The following is a 13,249-nucleotide window of genomic DNA, read 5'->3' on the forward strand; positions in this document are numbered from 1 at the left end:
ACCACTCGATTTAGCAAAGCAGAAGGCACTGCAGCCATCAGAGAGCAGCTCCAGGGAGAGGAAAGTTGTTACTCATTCTCAGATTAAGTAGATACTGACACAGCACAGGTGATGGTCTATACTGACAACATTTAAATCAACTTAGAATGGAAAGACACAACCTAAATTACACGCTAGCAAGAGAGTTACTAGGTCAAGAGAAGGGCCTTCCAAGGCAGGAACAGAAGAGCTTATTGGTGAAAGCAGAGAAGAACAAAACAATTGAAGACAACAGTGATGGGGCAAAGCCTCAGGTAAGGGGAAAGGACGGGTTAGAACACAGGTGCAGCCAGAGAGTCGGGGGATGGGACAGACTGAATGGCCTGGGACAGGGGCAGGACCATCCCTTCCCTCCTCTGCTGGCAGTGGGTGCGGGTGTGGGGTTGGAAGAGGATGGCAGGAGACAAGGGCATCATGAGATCCTGGAGGCACGCAAACCCATAAGCAGAGGACTTGTAAGGCACAGACAGGAGTGGTGGCTTTCTGGCCACAGTGCACTCCTTGGAAAGGAAGGAACGTGGGGCAGGGCAGACAGGAGAAACTAGAGGCCTGAGGCGCACATGTGGGAACAGAATATCTGCAGCCCAGAATGCTGGCACGTGGCCAAGAAACAGAAGAAACTATCAAGGAGAAGTGCTAGGGAGCCAGTGAATATTCCACAGCACAACTGGCTGCATGTCCAGTTAGCCTTCTCCCTTATTACTAGGTGATGCCTCCCACTTACCCTTTAGTTGTCTCTCGTTCCTAAACATTAAAAACATTAGGCAGGAGTGCCTGGGTGGTTCAGGCAGTTAAGCGTCCGACTTGGGCTCAGGTCATGATCTCATGGTTTGTGAGTTCGAGCCCCACATCTGGCTCTCTGCCGTCAGTGTGGAGCCTGTATGGGGTCCTCTGTATCCCCCTCTCTGCCCCTCACCACCCCCCCACTCTCTCTCAAAAATAAACATTAAAAAAATTGTTTAATAAAAACAAAAACATCAGGCACAGAAAGAAGGAGAAAGCCAGGGAACCATTCTTGACAAAGAGCAGGTAAAAAAGAAAACCAGCGCATCTCATTTCCTAGTCTAAGGAGAACTTGCTTAAACTGGCAGAAACAGGGCTGCCTTTATGGAGTAATTACTCTGAGCCAGGTGATGTCCTACATTCTTTTTCACACATTTTCTTTAATCTTCACAAGAATCATGAAAGTGCAAAATTATTATGTCAGCTTTGCAAAATGAAGATACTGAGGCTCAAAGAGGGTAACAGAGCCTCTCACAAATATGGGGGCTCCGGGGCCCCATCCAGGTTTCAATGTCCTGGAGAGTGTACTGCATTGCTTAGAACACACTAACTCTCAGCAAACGCCTCTCGTCAGAGTGTCGAGGGTTCTATACTCTTGATTGAGAAAAATAAGCTGTTCAGAAAATAGTAAGTTAACCAGGACAGGGGATGGGAGGCTTTAAGGCTCAGTGTGTCCAGACAACCACCGACTGGTGGCTTCAAGTGGCCCCTGAGGGTGAAACTCAGCAACAGACCATAAAGGCCAAAGCAGAAGCCGCCAACGAGATAGTTTACAACTCCTCTGACGGCTTCCTATGGTATGGCAAACTCCTCTTGTAAAAATCCCATAGGGGCTTTTCCTGCTGAGTGGAAAGGCAGAATTGTCTCTTCACAATTTGGAGAGAAAACAAACCAGTCGGCTCCGTGCAGACATCCCCTTGAACCAAACAGGCATCAATAGAGCAAAGCTGAGCAGAAATGTGCTCCTTCTTCCAGTTACTCATTAATTAAATATCCATTGATTAAGGACGGACTGTTCTCCAGGCACTAGAGAAACTGCACTCAAAGATGAAGCAATTTACAGGCTCATGACGGTTTCTCACGAGCCCCTGGATTGGGAGGTGTGGGGGCCCCTGCATCAACCTCACTTAAGTGTTCCTCACAAAGCAGAGGAAGGGCCCCACCCCTGGCGACAGAATCAAAATCTCTGCAGCTCGGCTGGAAATGTGCATTTTTCACAAGCTCCTTGGGTGATCCTTGGGCACGCTCAAGGTTGAGTCCGACCACCGGTTTAAGGTGACAGACAGGGACAACACAATGGGATAAGCGGAAGGATACTCAAGGTTTCAGGAGAACACGGGACAGCAAAGCCGAACCCAACTCCCAGAAATAACCTTTTACTGAAATAGTAGCTACCCAGGGTAAAAAGAAACAAAGAGCTTTCTGAACAAAGGTAGCCTGCCACAGGAGAGAGGCAGGTTATGCGACCCTCACTGAACAAGGTAAAAGATCAGAAGAAAAGTCCAAGTACGAATCATGGCTCAAGTCTTTGTTGCATGTGCAAATACATTTCCAATTCTTGGGCCAATTTCTGACCCAATCAAGAAACAACACCTGACGCCAGCACTGCCATGAGTCTCTCACTCCCATCTCAGTAGCTGCAGGGCAATAAGGGGTTAGGTTTCTAATCCTTTGTGTAGTCTCCATATGGCAATACCACAAGGCCCACAATTTAGCCAACTGTTTAAAAGTTCAGTCTTCAGAGTAAGAGAGACCTGGGTGTGTGTCCTGGCCTCATGAATTGGCAAATCACTTAACTTCTGTGAACCTCATATCTGCCTTTGGAAAACCGGATCATCACCAAGAACGAGACAAGGAAACACCAGGTGCCTCCTGATACAATGCCCCAAAGAGGACACAGCATCATCTCTCTGGCATTTCACCTGATAATGCAAAACCTGGGAAGAAAACATCAGAGAGACCCAAACTGAAGAATATTCCACAAAGCTGTCCTGTACTCTACAAAATTGTCAAGGCCACAAAAGATAAAGAAAGACTAAGGAAACATTCCATGTCAATGGAGACCATCGGGACAGGACAATAAATGTAATACATGAGCCTGGAGGGATAAGGGATCTTATTGGGACAACTGATGAATCTTGAATATGGACTATGGACTTTGAATTAGATGATAGTTTTGAACTACTGTTCAATTTCCTGGCTTTTATAAAGAGACTATGGTTATGTAAAAGAAGGATTTTGTTCTTACACTGAGTATTTAGGAGTAAAAGGGGATGATGCCTCTAAGTCACTCTCAAATGGTTCAGAAAAAAGCTATATATTAAAAAGAGAAAAAATGGAGAAAACAGTCACGCATATGAAGCAAAATGTTAATACTTAAAGAATCTGGATAAAAGGTAGACAGAAGTTCTTTGTACTAGTCTTGCCATTTCTCTGTTTAAAAACTGTATTGAACTAAAGTTACTGCTCAAAACTTTCAAGCCATGAAATGACAAGGAAAGACTGAAGAACTGTCAAAGGCTGGAGGAGAATGAGGAAACATGACGACTATATTACAATGTGGTTGGCATTCCTGGATTAGATCCTGGAACAGAAAGAGGACATCAGTGGCAACACTGCTGACATCCAAATAAAGTTTGTAGTTTAGTTACCAGTAATGTGCCATTGTTAATGCCTTCATTTTGGGAAATGTACCAGTTATATTAAGCATTAGGGAAGACTGAGTGAAGGGGTTATGGAAACTCTCAATAGACTCTTCACGATTTTTCTATGAATCTAAAATTGTTCCAAAATAAAAAGATAACTAAAAAATAAGTGTTAAGACACACACACACCAAAGGCCATCCCCAAAGGCAAGAACAGGACACTGACTCCACAAACCCCTAAGAATGTGTATCAGGAGCTATTGCCTGATAGCAGAGGTTCCCGGAGCCACGGCAGAATCAAACGGGAAAAATTTACTAAACCACTGACTTAGAATCACTTGAGGTAGAAGCCCCAAGAACATTTAAACAAGTACCCCAGACCTGGGGTACCAGGGATCCAGCTCAGTACTTCTCAAACTTAACTAGACACAGGAGTTCCTGGAGACCTAGCTAAAATGCAGATTCTAGGTCAGGAGATCTGGGGTAGGTTCTGAGACTTTGCATTTCCAATGAGCTCCCAGGTGAAGCCTGAACCAACCGTCCTCAGCCACACATATGGAGAAGGCAAAGCAACAAGACAGAAGAGGCCTGCCTGGGTTCATGTCCCCAGAGCACCAACCACGCCAGCCCAGGACTGCCATGTGGATGTAAGAGGTCAACTCCCCTTTGAAGCCGTTGGTTCTGTTAGCCAGTAGCAAACCTAGTCCTAACTGTATTTAGTCTGCACCAGGTAGTCCCAAGCATATTTTAAAATTCAACTCACCTCCTCTCTCGAACAGCACATGAAAAAGGACAAACATCTGTTACCTGACACAAATGTATATAAAACTACCGGATGGGCTTCTCTACCCACATGGGTTGCTTCTAGAGCTCCACAAAAACTGCCTCGTAGAGCAGTTAAAATGACAATGATGAGCTGGACCGATGACACCTTTGTTGACAACAATCCTAAAATTTTACCCTTCCTCAAATTCACACTCAAGCTCAACTGATTCTGATTTGACCGTTATAATTTATGTCAATAGTCTTTTGGATCCACACAATGCCATACAACTCTTACAGTATTCTTCAACCAGATAATAATATCTGACCAGGGGAAAAAAATTTATAGATCATAATCATAGAACAGTACTGAGAACATATATAAAAAGTGGAGTTGCCATGGTAGCCTAATTGTGAAAATATTAAAAGCCACCTAGAATTCTATGGTATTTGTTTTATGAAACCCTAAGTGTACATAAGTCTCAATCTTTTTTTTTTCCTTAAATTATTTGCTCTAGTAACCTTCCTGAGATAACCTGTAATCAAATCAAATCAAATCAAATCAAAACCACACCGTAAGACTGTTGAGACCCAAGCTAAAGGAGGCCTTTAAAGGTAGGGCCATATTAAAAAATCTTTTCAATATTTTTTCATTCATTAAATACGTATTGAGGATGTATTACATGCCAGACAATGCACTAGACAGACAGTGCATTTTACACTAATAATAAAATTACAATTAGCTGGGAGGCAAGCGCAAGCCCCTCTATACTAATTTCACTATTAAGCGGTTACTGTAATGTACTTGTTGGCTGCTTCTGCAAAAATCAAAGGGGAAAGTGTATCAAAAAATTAAGTTTCGTGTTGCCTAGGATAAAACAACCTGCACCTACTCATGAGCGCCTGCCAGGCAGGGCCAGGATAGCCTCCACTGTGCCAACTGCCCGGAACCTAAGCCACTGGGCCCTGCTGCCTCTCACCCAGCTTCAGACACAAACCCTGTATTCACACAATCCAAGTAGATGTTGAATGAGCATAAAAACCCCATCCGTCGTCACTGTATCTGGTACACAAAGCAAACTACACTGCAACTATTATTGCACAGATTTTTCAGCACAGCCAGAGAGAGAAAGGAGGACAAAAGAGCTAACCAAAGTCTGTGAAAATTCCAAGACAGAAAGAAGACTGAAGAGAACCCCCAAACTGCTGCCAGCATGACTGACCTGATCGATTTCCATGAGTTTGGGGTAGGCGCCCGGCCATTCTATGGCCACCTTGACGATGTCCGCGGGGGGCGGCATGGTAATCCCAGGGAGTCCAAAGCTTATAGAACCGGGATCCTACAGTGCAGACGGCCACACGTGTCTACACCTAATGAGGAATGACAAAAAGAAAGAAAAGTTGCTCAGTGCCGATGCAGGGCAAATTCTGCTTCATCACTTCCTGTTTTCACTGGTGGTTTAGGTATGAGAAACGGCTCTGGGTATACAACACACAGGGCACCAACTGTACCTCCGGCTGCTCCTGAGGAGAGAAGACAGATGACAGGAAGGAGCCAATGCCCTAGAGTCGAAGCCTTCAGGAGACGTGGTCCCCGCAAGGGGCAGTTTGTCCCTTACCACAGGGTTTGGCTCCCAGTGGTGCCCAGGGTCTGGATGAGCTGGGCTCACTCTGTCCAGAAACGCATGTAAACTTCTCGCACTCAACAGTCTCCGGAAGAACAGATTGCCCAGGAAGTCATGGTCAGGAAGCAGCATTTCTTTAAAGTATTTTCTGTGTGTCACAAATAGAGCTCCGCACTATAGCAACCAGGATATCATGAGGAAGAAGAAATGCCCTGAGGTTCACACACATGCATACACACACTCCCTCCCCAAGGCCAGTTCACACACTGCGCCTTCAGGAGGGAGGAAAATTGACTGATGTGGATAGTGCGGCAAACAGAACAGACCTTGAATTTTCACTGGAATGAATAGTGTTGCTTTCACAAAAGAAGTAAGATTATCCTCTGCTGCCTCCCCTAGATTATTGGCCTGTTTCTTTAGGATGCCTTTTTTAACTTAATATTTTTGAATGGATAACACATTCATGTGACTCAAAACTTAAATTTGAGTGTGTGTCTGTGTGTGTGTGTGTGTGTGCATGTGAAAATATAGTGGAGAATCTCCGTCCTCTTAAAGTTGCACATCCACCTGGACGAATATTCTACAACAGGGACTTGTTAAATAATTATGGGGTCTCATATATGCAAGCACAAGTAGCAAATCTGTACTGGGGTATTCCTCTTCATAGTCTCTATGCTCCTTTATTCCCTAGAGAATTCTATGGGCAATGTATTATGTCTGTACCACATCACTTCAATCCCAACCAGTTATACACCCTAGAATAAGAATCATGAAAACAGGTTCTAATGTGAAAATAGACTGTGTAAATACCAGGTAACACTACTCAAAACAAAGAACACACAATCCTGGGGATCAAGAGAATAGATAATGAAAATTAAAATGCATTTTGAGCACCCTCCTCCCACCTCTACACAAAATAGTCTAGAATTACACTAAAAGAGGTCATCTAACCACCCAGGAATCAAAAGCCAAGGGTGCTTTTCTTCCCCTTTCACTGGTATTTATTCCTCAAAGACTGTTGAGACAAAACCTGTTGAACAGGTGAGAATCCAATGATGTGGCTCTCCCTGGGTCTCTGTGGAGAATAAGAAGGCAGCAGTGGACAAAGGAGCCATTGAGAGAGCCAAAAGGCTACAAGGAATCCCCTGGGAATTCATTTGACAAGTGTGATTAGACTTCATCAGTGTTACCCACACTAACAAACAGCACAGATGGGGCTCCCGCAGGGAAGAGTCAGGTGCACCATTTCAGAATGAATAATCCAGTCCACATTGTTATCCTCAGAAGTCCACATTTTATCCTCTTGAATTTATATTTCCGTGAGAGAACAGTTAATTTTATCTCATCAGAGCCACCAGCAGTAAAATGGAGTCTAATGTTGTCAAAATTGCCCCATAAATATAAGGTTCATAAATTTTGGTAAACAGCCTAATATAATAATTCTTATGCAAACTAAAATTTAAGACCCACTAAAGGGAAGTCTGTGCAGCTGGCTAGACACTCCAACCATTCTGCCTTGTAAGGTAACTCTCAAATCCCTGGAGGCAACTAGGAAATGGGTGGAGAATTCTGCAATGTCCCTGCTTGCCTGCTGATTGATTTACTTGATTCCATTTTTAACATGAAAATTCTACAACCTTAATATGCATGTCAAATGGCTTTGCTTATAGTTGAGCGAATTTAATGAGACAGAGGAGTTAGTTGCTTTTTATTTGGGAGTTAGTTACTAAAGTCCCCGTGTCAGTTACATGTGACTCCATAACCTTTGAGCAAGTTGCAATTTTCTTTATCATTCTGCTGAAGGTCTCCTTCTTAGCTTTAGGTCACGTTTCCAAGACAACAGAGAGAAACCGCTCTTGATTCCCATCTAGAAATCTGTCTGTCTCTACACATTGGTCTATGTCCAAAGTTCTTTATATCTCTGTTTGAAGCTCACCTCATTGTAGTCTCCTAAAGATCTGTTACATCACCACATGTTTTTCCAGTCAGCTTGATTAGGTCTTGGGAGCATAAAATTTCCAAATACCTGATCCTTCCCCACCACCCCCCCCCCCCCCACCGAATTTCCCATATAGTTTTAGCTTCTGGTCCCTGTAATGGCTTTAAACCCTTTTATCCTATTTCTAGTCTTTCTGTTACACCAGCAAATCCTATTAAGAGAGGGGGGAAAAATCAAGCCTATGTGGACATTCCTATAGGAGCTGTGTAATGGAAAAACTAACACACTTGCCCTGGTGAACTGTGTGCCCCCACAACTGCACTGAAAGAGGCTGACAGATGGGCCAGTAGAAGCCAAAAGGCGGATCAATGGGAAAGAAACACCAAACAGCTGGGTAAATGATTTGCTTCAACTCCTCTGTCCCTTCATTCCTCCCCAGGAAAGTTGCCCTCTGCCCACTGGCTATCATTATCTACTGGTGACAAATAATAGGTTTATACTGATTATGGGAATAGTGGAGAGGGAGCACCAGTCTCATATTTCAAATGCTCAATGCTCCCTTGTAGAAAAAAAAAAATAGACAACCTTTTCCCTTAGTATTCAGGTTAGGTAAAGAGGGAAAAGGCCTAGAGGCACCTGAGTGGCTCAGTCAGTTAAGCATCTGACCCTTGATTTTGGCTCAGGTCATGATCTTAGAGTTCAAGGGATCCAGCACCACATCAGCCTCTGTGAGAGAAGGAAACAGAGAATCCCAAGCAGGCTCTGTGCTATCAGCACAGATTCTTGGGATTCTTGAGATTCTCTATCTCCCTCTCTCTCTGCTCCTCTCCCGCTCTCACTCACGTGCACAAGTGCGCATACACACTCTCTACTTCACATTCTCAAAATAAACAAACATTTAAAAAAAAAAAAAAGAGAGGGGTGCCGAGGTGCTCAGTCAGTTAAACATCCAATTCTTGATTTCAGCCTAGGTCATGATCTCACGGTTCGAGCTCCACGTTGGACACCACACTGACATTTCAGAGCCTGCCTGGGATTGCCTCTCTCACTGCCCCTCCTCACCTCTCAAAATAAATAATTAAACTTTTAAAAAAAGATTTAAAAAAAGAGAGAGAGAGAAAGGGACTCTGAAAGTAGCACCCTTCTGAAAGTAATCTTTCATTCACTTTGTCCATCTGGAGAGGAAGGGAGAAAACCTATCCTCAGCTCTCTTAGGTTCAGTGCCTGGGTAGTGCAAACTAAACTAACAAAGGCAAGATTGACAGAAAGGAACAAATGAGTTTACTCATGCAATGTACATACATGCAGGAGAACTCAGTGAGAAGTAACTCAAAGGGGTGGTTAGAGCTTGGAGCTTACATACCGTTTCACACAGGGTGACAAAGTGTGGACAAGAGGTTAGATGAAGGCAAAGGGGTTTGGGCTCCTGAGGGATACAAGGGGTGGAATGGTGATTTGGAAATGTATGGTTAAAAAACAAGTTGTTCAGTTGGTTTGTTATGCAGTCTCAAATCCTTTCATGTGGTTAAGAGTGGTGTCTGGAGTAGTTCTCTTCCAGGTTTGGGAGAGGAAGATATCTTTACAAATAGAAATTTCCTTTATAGATCTAAATTTCCTTTACAAAAGAAACATTTATGCCCTGCTTTTAAGTAGAAATGAGAATGGCAGAGAGTTCCTCCTGTGCTGCTGTTTCTAAATTGATTTCAGCTCAAAACAATCCTTACTGCAAAGTGGCATCTTCTGATCTCCGTCTATTACTCAGGCTTTCCTGAGCCCTCTACTTTGTGCTTTGGAGGACACAGTCTTGCACGGTGCACTGTGCCTCAGGAAGGCCTACTTCTTCTCCTCTTCTTTGTACAACATCCTTCTTATTCCAAACAGAATGATACATCCCAACACCCTTACTGTCTAGGCCCAAGAATACAGTAAGAGACAGGTGCCTCCCACTTCACCTTATCCAGGATGCTATGATTCATCCATGCTTGCTGAACTCTGTCTTTGTTTCCCTTCTCAAACATGCATTAGAGGACAGACGTTCCTCTTTCCAAGTCGCATAGATGAGCAATGACTGACTGCCAGGGAAGACCATGAGAGCAGGGATCCTCCCCTGCACTGGAGGATCTGGATAGATCAATAGATGGTGGGAGTGCCATTTCAGAGTGTCTTACTCCATCAGGGAATTAACATCCATTCTGACAACAGCAGAGGCCAAGGAGGAAGTTTCATGGCTTCAGGAACAGGGGAACACTGTGCAAAACATAACCATTCAGAAGAAAGAAAGGAAGAAAGAGAACTGAATCAAATATTCCAACTTATGTATATGCTCCTGACAAAAGCCTCCTAAGGTAATCTTAGTAATAACTCAACTTGCCAGGTGCAAAACGTGCTATTAGCTACCCTTTTACAATATGTTGCAAACGTGCAGAGAAAAGTCTTTGCTCTCACAGCAACTGGAAATGTCATCATGGAGGGCATGGGACAGCTGGCAGAAAGGAGCAGGGGCAGAAGCTGAGAGCAGGCATTGGACTGGAAGCCTGAAGCACACACTTGTTTCCTTACCCTGCATCCTTCCCCTAGTGATAGTTGGCACTCCTTACAGTAAACGAATGAAGATACTAAACCTTACTGAGCTTGGTAACTTCCCCCAAATATTTACATATTCCCAAGGTGTTGGAGGCCCCTCGAACATGACGGTGGACTACTGTGTTCGCCAAAAATCCATATGATCAAGTCCTAACCCCCAGTACCTAAGACTATGGCTGTATTTGGAAACAGAGCCTTTAACAAGGAAATTAAGTTGTAATAAGGTCATTAGAATGGGCCCTAATCCTATCTGACTGTTGTCCTTGTAAGGAGAGGAAATCTGGACACAGGTACAGAGGACAACCATTTGAGGAAACAGTAAGAGAACGGCCATCGACAACCAAGGAGAGAGGCTTCAGAAAGAGCCAAGCTGCCTACACCTTGATCTCAGATTTCCAGCCCCAAGAACTAGGAGACAATACGTTTCTGTTGTTTAAACCATCCAGATTGTGGTGCTTTGTTATGACAGCCCTAGTAAACAGGCGTAACACTGAAGACAGAAAGTATAAAGAAGAGGCTGATGATTTGACACAAAGATGCTTAAAATCTTCACCATTCCAAAAAGCACCATAAAAATTTAAAAACAAATAATAAGCAATCGAGAAAATACTTGCAACAGCTGTGACCTAACCTAGTATCAATATCCTTAACAATGATCTCTTATAATTTTTTTTTTAGTTTACAAAGTAATCCACACAAGAGGAAATGTGTGGTCAATAAATACCCAAAAGGTCACTCTTAACAGTAATAAGAGAAATGCAAATTAAAGCAGCAAAACAGACCTTTTTTGTCTATCATATTGGTAAGAAATAAATGTTCATTGATTGGTGAGAATGTGGGCAAAATAACACTCTCATACACTGATACAATCAAGAAAAAAAGCAAAAGCCCTTTAGAAATAAATAAAATTAATTTATTTTTAATCCATAAAATGTAGAGTAATAAACTTGGCCATGAGAAAGTCTGTTCTCCTGAAACCACTAAAGCAGGGCTTCTTAACCACAGCATTATTAACATTCTGGATCAGATAATTCTTTGCTGTGGGGCTCATCCTGGCCTCTGCTGAAGTTTAGCAGCAGACTTGGCCTCCACCTAGTAGATGCCAGTTTATACAATCAGATGCTCACTTATAAAATGGAGACAATCAGGGGCGCCTGGGTGGCGCAGTCGGTTAGGTGTCCGACTTCAGCCAGGTCACGATCTCGAGGTCCGTGAGTTCGAGCCCCGCGTCGGGCTCTGGGCTGATGGCTCAGAGCCTGGAGCCTGTTTCCGATTCTGTGTCTCCCTCTCTCTCTGCCCCTCCCCCATTCATGCTCTGTCTCTCTCTGTCCCAAAAATAAATAAACGTTGAAAAAAAAAATTTAAAAAAAAAAATAAAACAAAATAAAATGGAGACAATCAAAATGTCTCCAGACATTGCCAGATGTCCCTTGGGAGGCAAAATCATCTCTGGTTGAAAAGCAGGGCACTAAGGTGACTGCTTCTAATATTGCTTTTAAACAAACTTATTGGGGTGCCTGGATGGCTCAGTCAGTTAAGCATCCAACTTTGGCTCAAGTCATGATCTCCCGGTTTATGAGTTCAAGCCCCACATAGGACTCTGTGCTGACAGCCTAGAGCCTGGAGCCTGTTTCCAATTCTATATCTCCCTCTCTCTCTGTTCCTCCCCCACTTGCACTCTGTCTCTCTGTCTCTCTCAAAAATAAAGAATAAAAAAAACTTTTTAATAAAAAAACTTATTACATAGACCAACTTCACAAAGTGGGCAGTAATAGTCATAAATATAATATTTTAACTGCAAAAAAAAAAAAAAAAGAGAGATGAGATGTAGAATAAGGACCACTTGGAGAAATAAAAAAAAAAATAAGTTGCTAAAATCAACAGGAAAGGAAATTTACATAAAAACATGAAAACCTTGATACCATTTGAGGACAATTTTGTAACCTTCTACTCTAGCACATTCTCCCTCACATACAGCTCTACTGAACTCTTGTAGCTTTGGTTTTTGTCTGTCTAGTGAGCTTTTCCACCTCTTCTCTTCAGGTAGCAGGTCCTGTCCCACAACCAAGATTGGGCATGTGTGGGGCCAATGACAATGTCCATTTCTCTGGCAAGAGTGATTGATCGGTCCAAGGGACAGACACATGATCTAAGCAAATCAATTTCTGGGGACTGCTCTATGAGGCCTGGAAGGAAAGAGTTCTCCCTTTCAATGGGGGGTTGTTAGGCCGCCATCTTCCATCCGTGTGGGAATGGGCTGTCTGCAATAGGAAGGAATATGGCAAGGAGAAGCAAAGACAAAGAGAAAAGAGACAGGAGAGGGGAAAAGAGAACAAGAGTCTTAACTACGTTGAGTATTCTGGCTCCTAACACTTTTTCTTCCATTCTTTGAGCTCTCCTAATATTCTTCCTAGATATATGAACCCATAAATTCCCTGGTACAGTAAGTGAGTTTGAGGTAGGTTTCCATCACTTGTAATTGAAAAACTCCTAACTAATACATCAACCCTACCATATCTGTCTACTGCCCTCAGTTATAATCTTGCCAGTCCCTCAAGAGACAACTGAACCACAAAACACAGACTAAAGTTACACAATCTGACCTTGGAGCCAAATGGGAATGATACTTTATTCCCCAGTCCTAGAGCTCAATATCTGCATGTCCACATTTCTGATGGAGCCCTCAGTGCCTAGAAGCTGCTTTCCCTCTCCTGGACTGCTGCCAGGAATCATGCAGGCATTTCAGGAATTAGCCTTAGCTTGGCATTTCCCACACAACACTACTTCCTTCAGATATTAAGTAATGTAACATGAAAGAAAGAAAGAAAGAAAGAAAGAAAGAAAGAAAGAAAGAAAAAGAAAGAAAGACAGAA

General features: G+C 43.2%; 1 protein-coding gene across 5 annotated transcripts in view; it reads right to left on the bottom strand.

Annotated features, from left to right (window-relative positions):
* ELMO1 (engulfment and cell motility 1) overlaps positions 1-13,249 on the bottom strand; it is a 594,484-nt gene that overhangs the window by 434,845 nt on the left and 146,390 nt on the right. For 4 of the 5 annotated variants that reach the window (XM_047849551.1, XM_047849554.1, XM_047849553.1 and 1 more), the window contains one exon: positions 5,453-5,600. In XM_047849551.1, the coding sequence (XP_047705507.1) occupies positions 5,453-5,530 (78 nt within the window). In that variant the 5' untranslated portion in view covers positions 5,531-5,600. Of the gene's footprint in view, positions 1-5,452; positions 5,601-5,741; positions 5,875-13,249 lie in introns of those variants that run through there. The other variant, XM_047849555.1, reaches the window with a different exon arrangement.

The sequence above is a fragment of the Prionailurus viverrinus genome, chromosome A2, assembly GCF_022837055.1.
Source record: "Prionailurus viverrinus isolate Anna chromosome A2, UM_Priviv_1.0, whole genome shotgun sequence".
NCBI classification, from domain to species: Eukaryota; Metazoa; Chordata; class Mammalia; order Carnivora; family Felidae; genus Prionailurus; species Prionailurus viverrinus.